This window comes from Falco rusticolus, chromosome 11 (genome assembly GCF_015220075.1).
Source record: "Falco rusticolus isolate bFalRus1 chromosome 11, bFalRus1.pri, whole genome shotgun sequence".
Lineage (NCBI taxonomy): Eukaryota > Metazoa > Chordata > Aves > Falconiformes > Falconidae > Falco > Falco rusticolus.
The window spans coordinates 10,100,126-10,116,398 of NC_051197.1; the positions used below are offsets into that span (position 1 = coordinate 10,100,126).

The 16,273-nt window shown below is 41.9% G+C and overlaps 1 protein-coding gene across 1 annotated transcript; it reads right to left on the reverse strand.

Moving 5' to 3' along the window:
- Window positions 1-1,318: 1,318 nt before the first annotated feature.
- Window positions 1,319-15,758, reverse strand: CMPK1 (cytidine/uridine monophosphate kinase 1). Its single transcript, XM_037403811.1, has 6 exons — window positions 15,519-15,758; window positions 7,239-7,385; window positions 6,001-6,153; window positions 4,387-4,463; window positions 4,192-4,288; window positions 1,319-3,708 (listed from the first exon to the last, which is right to left on the reverse strand). Exons 1-6 carry the CDS (start codon window positions 15,591-15,593, stop codon window positions 3,667-3,669), a joined length of 591 nt encoding a protein of 196 aa, XP_037259708.1. The 5' UTR covers window positions 15,594-15,758; the 3' UTR covers window positions 1,319-3,666.
- Window positions 15,759-16,273: the final 515 nt, after the last annotated feature.

The following is a 16,273-nucleotide window of genomic DNA, read 5'->3' on the forward strand; positions in this document are numbered from 1 at the left end:
AAATAACCTGACTGTGCCAATGGGCCCGGTGTTGCCCCCCCCCAGCAGAAGGCCAGCCGATAGCCACACATCATAGCTTTCAGATAATCTGTATCACAACAGGCACCGAACTGGTATTGAACTTTAAGCAGAACAGTAATCCCCTAAGCTGCTACTTTCCTAAATGCTGGCGGCTAGAAACTGCCAACCAGTAACAACAGCTGGCAGCTCCAGTCTGAATGGGGAGGTTTTTCCATTTAACTCTCCCATTCTCCCCAGTTCAGCCCGGGTAGCAGCACACAGATGTCCCCACTGTTGTAAGACACATCCTTCTGCACAAGACCTTGGCACTTCATCATGAACCGTCTCTGCTTATTAAGGACAAATGTTTCTAGCAGGGAGCATCTTACACCGAGGCAATCCTCAACCGTGTACTTGCGGTCTCCACCCGCTCCCACTCCATCAAATTGGCACCTTTTGGGCAGGGCTTTTCTGTTCAACTTCCCCACTTGTGGGAGTGGGAAGCTTGCTTTGGGGCAAGCTGGCAGAGCCTTGCCGCTGTCAGCCAGCCCTTGAAGAGACACCACAACCTCCGGGGGAGGTTTTAGCAAACCAGTTTGGGCTATGTAGTTTTACCAGCAGAAAGATACCTACCACTGCTGGAAAATCCCCTGCTTCCCCCAGCCCTTGCAGGCCAGCTCTGCAAATCTTTTTTTAGAGTAAGGTTTCAAGTTAAACATGCTGTTTACTGGAAACCTGCACATGAATTAAACAGCCCATTTTGGGACAAACCTTTACACAAAATGTGAAGTCTTACTTAAAAAAAAAAAAAAGCCTGGCAACCTCTGTTTGTATTATAAAGAGTCTTATGCTGTGCCAATCTCCTTTAAGGACACAGTCTGGAGCACAGCACATAGGCACGTGCTGCAACGCAGCAGAACGACATTCAGGAAATCAGCTGGTGACTGAGCAAGGAAGCATGAGAAATTAAGACAAAAAGCATCTCCAACAGCAGCTGCGCAATAGGTTTGCATTTCCTAGTCCACTTTCCTTCACAGATGTGCCAAATGAATTGTCACCGCACAACTATATGACTAGAATAATTTGATAAACCTATATAATCGAGAAAAGGTCCCAGTTCCACAGGCATTTGCCTGAGATCTTATCCTGTGCCTAACAGGGTCTTCAGGACTTCAGTTTTGATGGTGAAAACTGAACTTTTATACACATACCTGTGTGTATGCGGCCACACAAGCTATCTACACTAAGAAATACACACTTTATATAGATAGATATGAAAAATATCCTGTGACAGATAACTGCAAGCCAAGCACTCATATTAAGCCACAAAACAAAGTTTATTGGATCTCCTCAAATTCTTTGTACAGTTTTGCTGCTAAATAGACAACACATTGGCATATCACCTTTAATCTTTATTTCAATCAGAAGTCCAACTTGAAAGAACCGGTAACACATTTAATGGCATCTTCAATAAATAAAATGACAAAAAAAAATCTATAGTCTTTGCACAGACACATTACAATCCACTCCAAATTCAGTATTGCCAAAACACTGGGTTTTTTCTAAAAACTTGCTTCAAAATGTTTTTTTTTCTCTTTGTTTCAGCACTTAAATACACGGGAAAGTATATCATGAGAGAAAACAGATACTCCATTCTGAACAGAACTTGTAAAAACCAGTAACTTAAAAACAAAAGATAATTGAATCTCTCTAATTAGATTAAATAATCCTGTTTGAAGCCTTTTGGGAAAAACCCTGATTCTAACCTTCATATCAAAACATGCAGTTTCACTGGATCCTATCCTATGTCAGCATACTTATACAATAAGAATTAAATTCCATGATTTCTTGTTTTTTTTAAAGGGGAGATTGGTAAAGCAGAAGCATTAGCCTACCACACACACAAAAGTAGTCATGGTCCATATATTCTGCAGCAGTAAACAGCTATTTGTACTCGGTCCATTGCTTGAACTCCTACCGCACTGGAAAAGATACTGTAGTTTACCCCTCGTTTCTGTACTCGTCTCTTCCCCAGTCCAGCAGCCTCAAGAGCCTCAGCGAGATGAAGATACATGCAAATACAAATCTGCCTGCGCAGATCAGATTGCAGGATGAGGACCAACACATCTGACTCTAATTAGAAGCTAGGCCTAATTTAAAGCTTTTCCTAAAGAGAGAAAGCCATCAATAAAGAAAAGCTGAACCCCAAGATTTCCAAATTGCAATTCCCTGTAATTTGCAACACCTATTAGCATATCACAAACCAATTACAGTGTCAGTTAATGTAGGAAGAACCACTCTATCACTAAAATTAGTTAAAAGACTCATCTTCAAGCCTTCTGGAGCCTTCTTCAGTGAAGGCTTAGGGCATGCAAGGAATGCATGGCTGGGCCCCCACCGACCTATGCATACTATATAGGGAGAGAAAAGGTTACTTTAAACAAAAGGCAGAATTACACCACATCTGTGCAAACATTTAAACCAGTTTGTTTCAACCAGTTATTTGCTTATCCCAACTACTGCTGCTGACTATACTCGGCTAGTTCAAGAGAACATGATAAAGCAGGGCCCAATTTGTTTAACAGAACAAAACTTTTTTCCTGCAGGTATCTCCCTGTCAGCTAACATCATAACAGAAGTGCAATAATTTACAATATTTTCGAACAGTTATTAAAATGATACAATTTTAGGGAAACAAATTCACTAGTTTAACCATAAAAATATTTCCCCAGGTAACAAATCTTAAAGCATTCAGTAACACAGTATTTCAATAATAATAATAATAATAATACAGAAAATCCCTTCCAATTCTTAGAAAAGACAGAACTCTTAGATTTTTCTTATTGTACACTATTTAGGAGTTTTGCCACCTTGTGAAGACCATGCTGTAATTAAGAATATAACTACCATTTAAAAGAAGTGAGAATGGAAATACTGACCTGACTTTGAAATTATATTCTTAACCTTTTGCAAATGAAGACAAGGTAAAGCCCAGAGCCATGTCATCCAGGTACTCAAGAACTTACAAGACAGTTTACATCCAGAGTCATAAGAAAGCACCACTTTCCATAAAGTACTTTGTATGTCTATTGCTGAACAGCATATTAAATAATTCTGCGAGAACTGCTAAAACAGATTCTCATACTAACGGGAGCTTGAATTACAGAATTCAGGTTTGGGGATAACAGGGAACTTTGTGACAAAATTAAACTCTGATAAAATATCTGCTAAATTTGGTCCAGGCATCCAAAAAACAAACAAGGGCACATGGGTCTCTCATTGCTTAATGCTGTTCAGTTGATCCTTTAAATAATAATAAAAAAAAATTATATGGCAATAAGGAATAAGAAGGGCTGCCCACAACAGGCACAGAACTGTGACACAATAAATAGTCTCTTCAGAGAGATGTTTTAACTGTGGCTTTGCCATGTGAATAACTGAACTTGTACTAATGGAGAACTCTGAAATTTGTGTACCATACCCACAAAGAAATGATTTCCTATTTAAAAAACAGATCCATTTGTAATTAACTGCTTTTCCAATCATCATTAGATATGTGAAAAACAATTTAAAAAAATCTTTTAAAACAATTACAAGAGTGGACTGCAGTAGCAGCTATTCAAGCAAGATTCAAGCACAGGTTTAAACGAACTTTCAAGACAGGAATTAGCCTTCTTTGTCAAAAATTTGTACAACTTTTTCAAAAACCTGAAAAGAGAGAGAAGAATATTAATTTCATTAAGTGTTAGTCAAACAGGTAGTTCAAGTTAAGCCAGCACACACAATAATTGACAGTATTTTTTAAAACATGTAGATTTTTCTTAGAACATTCACAGTAACTCATTATTAGTGAAACTGGCATCAGTCCAGGAAACTGAGACAGAGTAGCAATACTACTTCAGAAAAGCAAAAGCTCATGAAAGTGAAAGAGACAAGACACTGTAGAACACAGAAACATTGAAAATTTGTTTAGTCCAGCTCATGTTCAAGCAGAACTAACTGATTTCTTAAAGTTATTCACATCTTAATCAGTTCTTCAAGAGTCAAAATGACAGTTCCACAACCTCCCTCAGTAATACACATCAGTACTTAATTAGCACACTAACCACATGCACACACATCTCGGAAAAATGCCAAAAATATGTACCCTGCCACTGTCATCCTCATGGCTTTTTTGGCTTATATACTTACTTCATCAACAGATTTAGAGGCATCCACTTTTCTGACTTTTCCCATTCTCTCATACAAATCTATTATAGGCTTAGTAGACTGGAGATATGTATGAATTCTAGGAGAAAGCACAGGGGGAAAAAAAGCCCCTTATATATTTATATTTATATAGTAAAATATAAACAGAAGGGAACTGAAAAGTTTTGAAGATAGTACCTCTTTTCCAGACTCTCCCGATTATCATCACTTCTACCACTGCTCTTGCCTCTTTCAAGACAGCGGTCAATACATATCTACAAAAAAAAACATGAAAAGGATGATCACAACCAAGAACACAAGGTGCTATCTTGAAAGCAGGAACAAAACAAAAATCCTGAAAACCTAAATAGGCCCGACGCACAAAATACTGTCCAGATATGGCGGATGTAACCAGAATTCACGTGGAAAGCTAGATTCGTCCAGAGAAAAAGGATGATAGCTTTACAGTTCATCAGTTTACAGAAATGTGGGCTCTTCAAATGGGATTGAGGTCAGTGGAAGTAAAAGCAACGTCAAGCTCTGTAGTTCGACTGGGTCTCTGCAACTTGAGACGTTTAAAGAAGAAAATTACCCGATTTTCAAGGGTGTGTTCAGACTTTCTGAAAAGAGGCATGTCAAATTAGGCTACTAACACATGCCTGCACTGAAGGAAAGTCACTGTATGTTCTCTGAAGAATTTTTTAAGGCTACGTACTAAGTTATTGTAAGTTAAAGCGTTCTTACTTGACGTTGCTATAACAGACTTAAAAATCAAAATTTAAGTAAAAACTGAAGAACTAACCATAGTTAAAAGCTACCCAATGAACTAAGTTTTAAAACCTAAAGTAAGGAACACTGATCCATGTCACTTCATGAATACATTTACCCTACTTGTGCAAGAGGACAATGGTTAACAATTTTTTCCTACAAAGTACACCCATAATAAAAAAAAATAATATTTAAAAATCCAGAAAATCTTGTAGGCATTTGTCTATTTGTAGATCTAGTAAAAAATTAGAAACCCAAAATTAACACCCCACCAAGTGAAAAAAATTAAATTTTATTTAAGTTTTTAAATAGAAAAAAATCTACCTCACTTGCTCTTTGAGCATAAAAGATAATGGCAATTAAGTTAAAAAAAAAAAAAAAGGTTAAAAAACCTCTTACAGAATTGGGAAAAACAGTAAAAGGAAGAAAGTCAGCTTAAGGTGCTGGGATTCTCAGTTTTTATGCTTCAAGGGCACTGACATACTAAAAAGACAGCATATCATGGCACTTGTTAAATGAATGCAATGTATCACTGTCAAAATGCCCTTGTAATCTAATGGCTTGCTGAATAAAACGTTAATTACTGGCTATCCTACAGCACAGCTCACAACTATGAAAATAAAGACTGCTGCTGCCAGCACTTTAGAATTAAAGCAGACATTGCTATCAAGTTCATTTTGGACTAAACAACAGTTACTAAGAGTAAACAGAGTAACATGTTCTGAAAATTAACCAAATCATTTTCTAGAATGTATTTAAAGTTTTTATAAATTTTCCTTAAAAATGCAATTGCCTGAAGTACTTCTTCAATATCATTTATTTGTACATGATTATACCCAAGGGCAAGTAGCTGCCTGCTATTTCAAAAACATGCAGTTTTTCACCTGCAAAAACAGGTTGTGAGAAAATCCTTGAAATTCACGGGCGAAGTTTTTCTTCTACTCTTACACTAGTCCATTCACTGCCTACCAGTTTCATTGTTGTTCTTGAATGATTCTCACAAAAAAGCAAGAAAGGAAATTATAGAATAACACACTTTGTTACCTCATTGTCACAATCAAAAAACAGAACAAAAGAAACATCCGCCTTTCCATCCATAGTCTTATTCCAGCCTTGAAGATTATCTTCATTCCTGGGAAATCCATCAATCAAGAACTTGTTCTTCTGGGAATTGGCAGCCATTGTTTGATCCATAGCCTGATAAAAGAGAATTCAATTCATGATCTCCTGCACATACAACCATTTATCTACTTATTAAATTAACCCCAACAAGTTGACATGCTAAGTTGAGAACCATTTATCTTGGGATTATGCAATTTTACAAAGTGTAATTTTGTCTCTCAGAATCACAGAATGGTCAGGGTTGGAAGGGATCTCTGGAGATCCAATCCCCTGCTAAAGCAGGTTCATCTAGAGTCTGCCTCTCTTGACCTGGGGAGCCCAGCACAGCACTCCAGGTGCAGCCTCACCAGGGCAGAGCAGAGTGGGAGGATAACCTCCCTCAATCTGCTGGCCACGCTCCTGCTAATGCACTCCAGGATACCATTCACCTTCAGTGTATGCTAATTCCTTCACCGATGCACCATCTTTCAAACTGAAATCAGTGTTTCATAAAGCTCAAAGTCTCGTGACTCACAATCCCAGCTTTAAAGTTGATTTTCTACAGGATACTGGAAAGCGCTGTTACACAGTAAGATGTTAAAACATCCCTGATCTAGAGTTAATTCTAACAGAAAAATGCCAGATCAATTTAGTGCCATGAGCAACAGAAGCCTTTTCTGTCTTAAAGGAGATACTGTGGTTGTTTTCCTGAACATCTAATGAAGGCCAGTGCATTTCCTTCCACAGGAACATTAGCAGGTGCACTTCTTCACCTGGCTATCTGCTTTGATAAAACTTACAGAAACTTAGTGCCTTTAAGGCCCCTACCCTCCGGTCAAATATGACTGAGCTTATCAAGACGTCCAAAAGCTAGTTAAGGGAAATAAGAAACAGAGAGTTTCACCGATTCCCTACAGCTACTGAAAAAATAAATAAATAAATAAATAAAACCCCCATTCTCACAGATCCCCAGGTATCAGAGGCCATCACCTACTGTCCACCAACCAGCCAGAAAAACATGAGTAATTGCCAAGAGAAGTTCAGTACACAGTGCACACACCTACGTGTCTGCCATTTCATAAGAGTCATACTGAAGGAAGGGCAATTCATCCCGAACGCAGCCACTGCTTTGTCACTTAGTCTGCAAGAGTGAACCAGCAAGGAAACAGCTCGCTCCTTACCCTCTTCAGCAAGCTGATTGTTATTTCAACTGGTACAATTTCCCCTTCCTTAATGTAGTTCTCAATGAGTTCTCCATACTGTGAGCCTGGCCTTTTTCGTTCATCCCGAAGGAGGTCACCAGCAGAAAGGTGCGTGTACCCGTATTTCTGAAACATACAGAACAAACAGGCGTAGATTCCCATGAATTAGTACACGTGCAAAATTAACATCAGTCAACAGTGTCAACCACATTTATCTTCGCATTACAACATAAAAATGCAGGGAATAGCATCTTGCTGGTGATGAATCTATTCAGTCTTCAGCACAAACTCTTGACAACTCAGCATACTCTGTATACACAGAAAGCACAGCAGTACAGTGTCCTGGGTAAAACGCTCAATGGGGTTTTGGTCAGGTATTCATGTACTGTTTTCAAAGACAATTTTGTCATGTTTGGAAACGAGACCATCTCAAAGTCCCCAAGGCACTTCCTAATAAGTTACACTGTGCAATGAGATGTTTAACAACCACCAAATTTGATACAAACTATATTCCACCCTAACAGTTCAACTACTTGAAAATTGTAAGTGGTTATCAGCTACAAAGTCTTGATTTACAAAGTGAAGAAGTTGAGATAGCGCCTTTCCTTGCTATGTTTACACAATAGGTTTGTAATTTTATCTAATTACCTGGTTAAAGAAAAGCACACAAAGTGATTCCAGGTCCTTTGGAGCTGGAGGACTGTTTCAAGCACAGCACAAGCCAGAAATTCTACGTTCCTGTTGCAGTTCTGGCACAAACTTCCCGCTCTACCTCAGTCAAATAATTTATAACTCTGTGTCTAACACTGCAGCTACACAAACAGTCCTACACATGCATTCCTCCAAACCCAGCCCTGCATGCCTGCCCCTGCGACCTCCTTCCTTGGGATGAGCGTGACAACTTGGAGGGCAGCCCTCGGGTGAGGCTGGTGCCTTCTCCTAAGGATGATGTGGCAGATGAAGGTAAACAGTTACACTGGTGCCACCCTATGTCACGCCACATACAGTAAACAAAAAGAGAGATCAGGGCCAAATCTATCAGCCAAATCTATCAATTAGATATCAGTACGCAGGAAAACAGCAAACACTATTACTCTCTTCCTTCACCTCAACCTATACCTAAAAAAAGTTGCTAATGCAAAAACCCTATGAAAAGTACCTATTACACTTGAATTTCTCAGGCATTTACCATCATAAATAGACAACTAGTGCAAACATACAAATACGCTATGACCAAAGAGAAATGCATTGCTGTAATGGAGGCTTCAGAGCACAAAACAACCATTTTCTCAGCTCATTTAACACCACAAGAAAACTAACCAAACGTACTATGCAAATATAGGCATAAAAACAGGCAATAAAGACAACTCTTCAGTTATTACCTAAGCTAGCTATACATCCAAAACAGAGTATACCTATACATACTCATCCTAAAGTTTTTAAACAAAACAAAGGCAGCAGCAAAAAACTTCAAGGTTATCAGCTTGGTTACAGCAACACCCAAAACAAATTTTAAAAAAGGTGTCTGAGCAGCATAACAATGTGACTGCACACTTTTTAAGTCTGTGAACTTGGGATTTAAAAACTTGGCTACTGGACTAAGTACAACAGATATATTACACAAGCCACTAAATGACTTTAAAACCATTTCAGTTGCTTTCCAATTTCACCCACAAAAGCGTGGAAAGTTAGTTCTGCCATAGTCATAATTTAAGAAGGGATATAATTACCTAAATCTCCAAAAGTCTACACAGCTGGCAAAAAAAATGGAAGCAAGATCTTGCTCTAAATAACTGTGAAGAAAAAGCTCCACAGACATCCTCTATAAGCTCACTGTACTCCTGCTTTAATGTGCATTGCATTTGGATATGCCTATTTAATTGCAAATCTAAATATTAACTATGAACTACAGAAGCTGTACACCAGAATAAATCTTTCCTTATAAGCAAGAAACCTTACTCTGCTAAACCCTAAATTAACATGTAGTAGTTCTTGCTAAAGTTAAAGAATGATGATATTTTTAACATCAACTTTCTACAAAGGAGAAAACAGGAGGAAAATATAATCCCTTCGGTTTTAGAGGATTACTAAACCATTTAATTTTCCTTGGCATTTCCCTTTTCATGCATGAAAACGAAATGGAGTCAGACAATTTTTGGAATTCTTGGTCTTTTGCAACAGCAAACTACAATACTTTTTAACAGCTGAGCAGAAAAGTAAAAGATAGAAGTGTTTTAAAGTGCTGTTGTATAAATAGACTTGGTTTAGATAATAGTAAATTGTATTCTACAGTAACCTTCAGAATGGATTAACCAGGCAATAAGAAAAACAAACCTCTCCTTCAGGGGCAAAAACATCTATTTGTTAACTGTACTGAGTCAAGAGCCAAAGAAAACATGTCAGTTTAAACAATGCAAACAAGCACAGAGAAAGGCCTGGCTGCTGCTCCATACACCGAAGGCTTCAGAGATGCAGCGTTCACACTACTCTTGCCAGTTTTAATCAATGCGTACAGGGCACGAAGTTTTCTTTCATCTCAGGCAAGATAAACCCTCAGCAAGTGTCCTGAACTGCAGCAAATCACATCTTCAAGAACTCACTAAAAAGACTGTGATGTAACTGCACGAAAAAAAGGGGGCAAAACACTCTCACGCCTTGCCAAGGTCTGCATTGTGCCAGCATGACTTTCCAGCAGTGCCAAGTACATCTTGATGCAATCCCCAGAACAAGACTTGCTGCAACTACTGCCTAATTCTTCTCCTCCGAAATCAGAAAGGGCGCAGGACAGTGGCTGCCAAACAATGAAAAAGCAGTTTCACCAGTTCTCAAAGGACGATATATGCTAGATTCGGAATATCAGACTGAAAGGAAGACCTGAAATAGAAACTAGGTTAAAGAAAAATTCCCAAATAATTGGATGCCAAGCACCTAAAATCTGGACATATTTTTAGATTACACAGAAGAAAATAGAATTAACTATTCTAAAACTTATTTCAGAGGTACTGTTTTCTGCTATGCTAGCAGACTGGTGTGACGTTCTATAAGAAGAAAAAAAAGATTAAATTGGTCAATTGCTATTACACAAGTTCTCATTATTTTAATAACTATTTTTATATTTGGAGAACCATAATCCAAGTTTCTTGCAAAAATTAACTGTGAACGAAAAAGGTAAAAATCAGCTGTCTTCGGTACCACTGTAGACAGCTTCCTCCTTTGCTTTCAAGAAAACCTACAAAAAAAATAATCCCAGTGACGCGGCAAGGCAAGCTCAAGTTTCCATCAGTCCCACCGTAGAGGTGTTTCTCAGAACAGCACTTAGCAGGACTGAATAGAGCAAAGCAAAACATTTCTCGCTGGCCAGGTAAATCGGCCCCCATTCAGCAGGACAATCTGGGACATGCAAGCTGTACGTTCCACATCTCCAAATTACAACCCAAGCCTGCAGCCTCCCTGGAGTGCCCTTCTCTCCCCTGTCCTACAGCCACTCGTAGCTTCCTTCTGTCAGCCAGGATTTGCAGCTTCCACTCCACAGACAGAACATGGTTTGTTTTCAGTAAATACAATAAATAGATTAATACAACTAAAACACATGAGTCATATCCGTGTCACGCTTGAGTAAGGTGGAGTCTACCCTAACAATCTTCTCAAGGCAGTAAGAAAGGATCAGCAGCAGGCAGCAGCTGCTGCTGGGACGCCTTACACAGCCGGCTTTTGAGGGGCACAAGGTTTATTTCTGATTCAGCCCTGTGTGGTCCAACAACACATCTCTCCGCTAAACACACAGCTTGAGACTTCCTTAAGTAAGCAGAAGCCAAGAGAAAGCAAGAGAAACACAAATTACTACTTTGACCTTGACTCCTATCTTGGCTTATCATTGTTACTCTGAAAATGAAAGTCACAGGGCTTAAGATCTAAACAAATAAAACACACTTTTATTGCCCTAGTTCTGACCTGTCATATCTTGGGCAACATTAATAAACAACTGAAATTTGCTGTATACACAATTCAAGAACTAGTTAAAATAAAAATAGAACCATGTAAAGCCTGCAGCTTTTGTTGGCGTTTTTTTAATAACCTAAAAAGCTTTTGTCTGTCCTATTGGCAATTAGCACATCGAATTAGAACTTTGGGGTACAAACTATAGTTTGTATAGTTTATTATAGTTACAAACAGTAACAGACCTTGTGTCTTCTTATTCCAATTAAAAAAAAAAAATTGAAGACATTTTCTTAGTTTGAAACATGTTCTTGCCTCTGGGGGAGGAAAAACAAGCAAAAAGCCACATTAGCAAAACCGAATGCACAAGGGTATCCCACAGAGAGTGCCCCCAGGGAAGTGGGGAGCAAACGGAACACCCCAGGGCTTCAAGAACACTGAGCTCAATAAAAGGCACTGAGTATGTTTGGGAAAGTCCAAATTTCATTGTCCAGTGTTCTGCAAAATGGAAGCATGTAGAGATAAATCTTCAGGGGGTAGATTTAAACAATCACTCATCATGTCTTAAAAAAAACAAAGTTCAGAAATACACACTTATATTCCAAAAAACAACTATGAGAACATAAGGCTAAGCAGAATACTAATACTTGACACTCTTGAAAGAGATTTCAGAAATTGAGCTTAAAGCAAACAATTTTAAAAATGTTTTTATTTCAAGGAAGTTAATGCTGTCTCTCAGCAGACTTCCAGAAGACAGTTAATACACGACAGCAAAACCAAAATCCACTGCTGCTTTCAAAGGAGCGTTTCTGATACAATAAGTTCTTCTTTGCATTGTTTCCTTCACCCTAGGAAATTTCCTTATCATATATCCCAAAGCAACTTAACAGCTTTTTCCACTTGGATATTAATTTATGCTTTTACAAAAGGAGAAGGCTCAGCATCCCACCTTGCTGAATTAAGTTTAGATTTAACCACAAACATATAGAACAGGGCTGTGGTGGAGGTGCATTTCAGGCAAAGGTTGTAAGGATTTCAAATTTAAGTACATGAAAGCATATTTTGTGCAGATTTGAAGAACATTTTTTTCCTTGACTTTACCACAACCATTTTATAAGCAAAGTTCAGAAGTCAGCAATACAACCCATTCATTTTGTCCTACACGCACATCGTAATATCACAGTCACAGAACTCACTGTAGAAACCATGAAGATTATTACAAGAACCTGCATTCAAATGACATCATTCAGCTACCTGCTCAAATATTCTGCCTCACACAACAGCTACGCAACAGTCCCAGATGATGGCAAGCTCCAGCTAACAGAGCTGTGGGAGGTTTCAGGGGTTAATCTGCAGAGCTGGAAGGGAAAGGGCAAGAACTTTAGAGGGAATTCTGCTTTATCCTTTCCTAAATAGGACGAACTGGTCCAGAGCAGCAGTTCTGCTGCATTTGCACTTCAGCGAGAATTCTGTGAGTTTGTGGAACATACAGGAGTTGTCCCTCAGTACTGAAGAAAACCAGCTTGGTTCAGTTGTCTCCTCCAACCTTATCTGTGAAGATAAGGAAACCTAATCTCTTACCTGCTGTTCCCTTTCGAACACTGTGTCAATACCCATTTCCGCTTGTTATTCTGTCTTCTTCCCTCAAATAATGTCTCCATTTTAGTCCAAACTTAGCATGAATACATGCCTTCTCCAGAAGGAAGGACTCCAGCACACACACATATTGAACAGTTATGATTTAGGCTAGCATTTAACAAATATGTATTTTGCCTACATCATGTGATAGGCATCACCCTTTTCTGGGAATGTAAACCATAGACAGCAAAACAATTACAACACCACTTTGAGAAATCATTCCCAGGTAGTACATAATACCCTCCTTACTCCATAAAACACAGCTACCCTTGGTTTTTTAATGAAAATCATATAATGCTAAAATCATACAAGATCTCACCTCAGTAAAGTGAGACTTCTTCCACACGTGATGTGCTCTGTCCCAAATATCTAGTATGAATAGCAACCAAGAAATATTTATAGCTTACACTGACTTTCTGTTCAGCATAAACTTCAGATTTACAGCAAGATACTGGGTCAGATTCATTCCAAATGTAAACCAATATTATTCAGTCCATTTACAACAGGATGAATGAGGTTTATTATTACTCCGTTACAGCCCCCCTTCTCTGTGGCAAGCCGCCAACAGGACTTAAAATCCAAACAAAAATACACCTTCAGCTTAAAGGTTGCATTGACTGCACACAGGCTATTCAACAGCCTGTATTCAACCAGCGCTCTCTGGGGGGCTGCCAGGGGCCAGGCCAAAGATGCCTGCTTAAAAAGGTGTTGCTCTCTAGTACCTCTGCTGCATTTCATCCACACTTCCCTGTTCACGTCCCATTTTTCTAAAGATCTCCAAGCAGGCTCGTATCAGTCCAACTCCCCCTTCAGCCACCTCAGACCCTCTCTCCCTCAAAGTTTTGCCAACAGCTCCTGCAGAGGTGTCTGAACAAGCAGGAATGCCATCCATTGCAGTCAGCAGGTCCGAGTGCTTTCTACTGTCAGCCCGCTGACCTCAATACTTCTTCCCATGCAGCGAACAGGATTAGCAGAATTAAAGCAAGTTTACATTTATTAATATTTGGACTTCTCTTTCTGGGCTTAGAAAAGAAAATACATACTATACAAGCAAAGTTAACTTTCTTCTTTCATTTTTAGCTGCAAATACAATTTGAGTAGCAATGACTCATTTGAACTCCTAACAAAGTGGTCTTCATCCAATTATATTAGTCTATCAAGCCAAAGGTATTTATACTTCTAAACACAGGCCAGCAGCCATACAAGATACTTCGGCCCTGAGGCTACATTAATGGTTTGGTGAAAGCCATTAATGACAGCCTATAAGATTCCCCTACAGTTTAAGCTCATTTGTTTGCTGTGTGCCAGGGGCAGGATTTGACCTTACCGAAAAGGCTTTATGAGCGCTATGAACCTTTCATTCCACAATTTAATTTAATGAATAAGCCGGTTTGAATGAGAGTCTGTAATTTGAGGTTAAAATCCTTCAGAACTAAAGTTATAACTGCATTTTCCAGTCTGGACCACATTCGCATAACTTAGTTATACAACACAGAGAACTAGGATATAATGGCAGCGTGGATAAACTGTAACAGTACTGCCAGGGCACCACCAGAATAGATGACACACAAAACGTGCCTGTGGCAGGAGTGGCAGGGATTTTTTTCCACCAACGGCTTTAGAAAGATGGGCTTTGCTACAGTTCTTAATCGTGTCTTTCAGTCTAAGTATGAATAAAATTTGATCCTACGTGGCTTTCAATAAGAAAGATATATAAAATTGCAGGGGGCGGGGAAAAGTTGTTTCAAATCCTACATATACATCTCGGGAAGTATTCATCCTTAACTACTGCTGTAATCATCCACTTGGATACACTGCAATTATCCCTGCCTCTTTGGGTTTCTAAAGGGACAGTACTACACCATGCAGCTTTCACCGTTCTTTCTTAGATACTTATTCTATTGCAAAGGGCTGTAAAAATGTGTTTGGAAAACTGAAAATGTCAATGTTCTAGCAGAAAGTCCTAACTTTTACTGCCAGTTTCGGGCTCTTTGAAAAGAGAGACCAAGATTAACCATCTAGGGGGTCAGGCCATCCTTTGACCTCTGTCGTGTTCTGCCACAGAACACAATTCTGCCACAATTCTAGTTCAGTTTTTTAACATTTGACTTTCACAACTTACAGAGGTGGCACCAGCTCAGAAAGCCAACGCCCTACGGTACCAGCCCTTACGCCTATAGAGCAGGCCTGAGCCACCACGGGCCTGGAGCCCACACACTGGAGACCAACCCGTTCCCATCCACCCTAAACCACCGTCGCCGTCCTCCCCGGGCCACACACCCGGCCGCCCGGGGCGGGCAACCCCGCAGCCCCCACCGTCACACCGGCCACACCGGCCAGGCTGGCCGGGGCCTCTGGAGCGCCGCGCTGCCGCCCCCCTGCCGAGCCCTGGCGGGTGTCCCACAGCCCGGGGCGGGACCGTGGCGGGGGGTGCGGTGGTGGGTGGGGAGGGCGGCGGGGCAGAAGGGGACAGGCCGGCCCCCGGCTAGGCCACCTGGCAGGGGCTGCGCGGCGGGACCCTCCCGGGGAGTGGGGACAGGCTGCCCCAAAGGCGACCACGCCAAGGGCAGGCACGGACTCCCGGGGGGGGTCTACAACCTCCTGAGTGTCCCGCACCCCCAAGCCACCCGCCGGGATGCGTAGTCCCGTACCCCCCCGCCCCGGCAGCGGGTGCGCGGCCCTCACCTCCACGATGCGAGCGCACTGCGTCCCCTTGCCCGCCCCAGGCCCGCCGAGGACGAAGACGACAACAGGCTTCATGAGGAGAAGGAGGCGGCGGCGGAGCAGCAGCAGGACAGCGGCGGCAGGGCGGCGGCCAGAGGGCGGCCGTGGAGCGGGCGGGGAGCGGCGGGCACCGAGGCCAGGGCTGGGGCGGGGGGGTTAGGGCTGAGGCACAGCAGCCGCCGCGCACCCGCTGCTGAGCTGTCCCCGCCGAGGGAAAGTGCTTCCGGGTTCCCGGCGGCGCGCGCCGACCGGGAGGGGCGGGGCTGGCACGTGCGCGCGGGGACGGCAGTGGGCCCCGGCAGTGCGGCTGCTTTCCGGTGCGCCGAGCTGCCAGCCGCCCTGCGGCGAGCCCTTCTCCCGGCCCCCGTGTGCAGCGTGCCCTGCGCCGGCCTCCGGGCACTGGCCCCGAACACAGCGTGCCCGCCGGGACCGGGGAGAGGCGGCCGGGCTGTGCCGCTGCCGCGGGGGCTGCTCCTGAGGGGACCGCCGCGCCCCCCGGCCGGGCACCGAGCCCCGGCGGCTGTCACAGGCCTGTGCCTGGGTGCAGGCCCTGACCGAGCCGCGAGCGCTGTGGGTGGCTCACGCCGCGGGACACCGGCTGGGAAAGGCCGGGGCCGGAGCGACGCTTTAGCATGACCGGGCTCTGTTGTGTCGGTTTATTTTGAAGCCGCCGGCAGCCGCCGCCATTCTTTCCCCCAGGCCCGGCGATGGCGGCG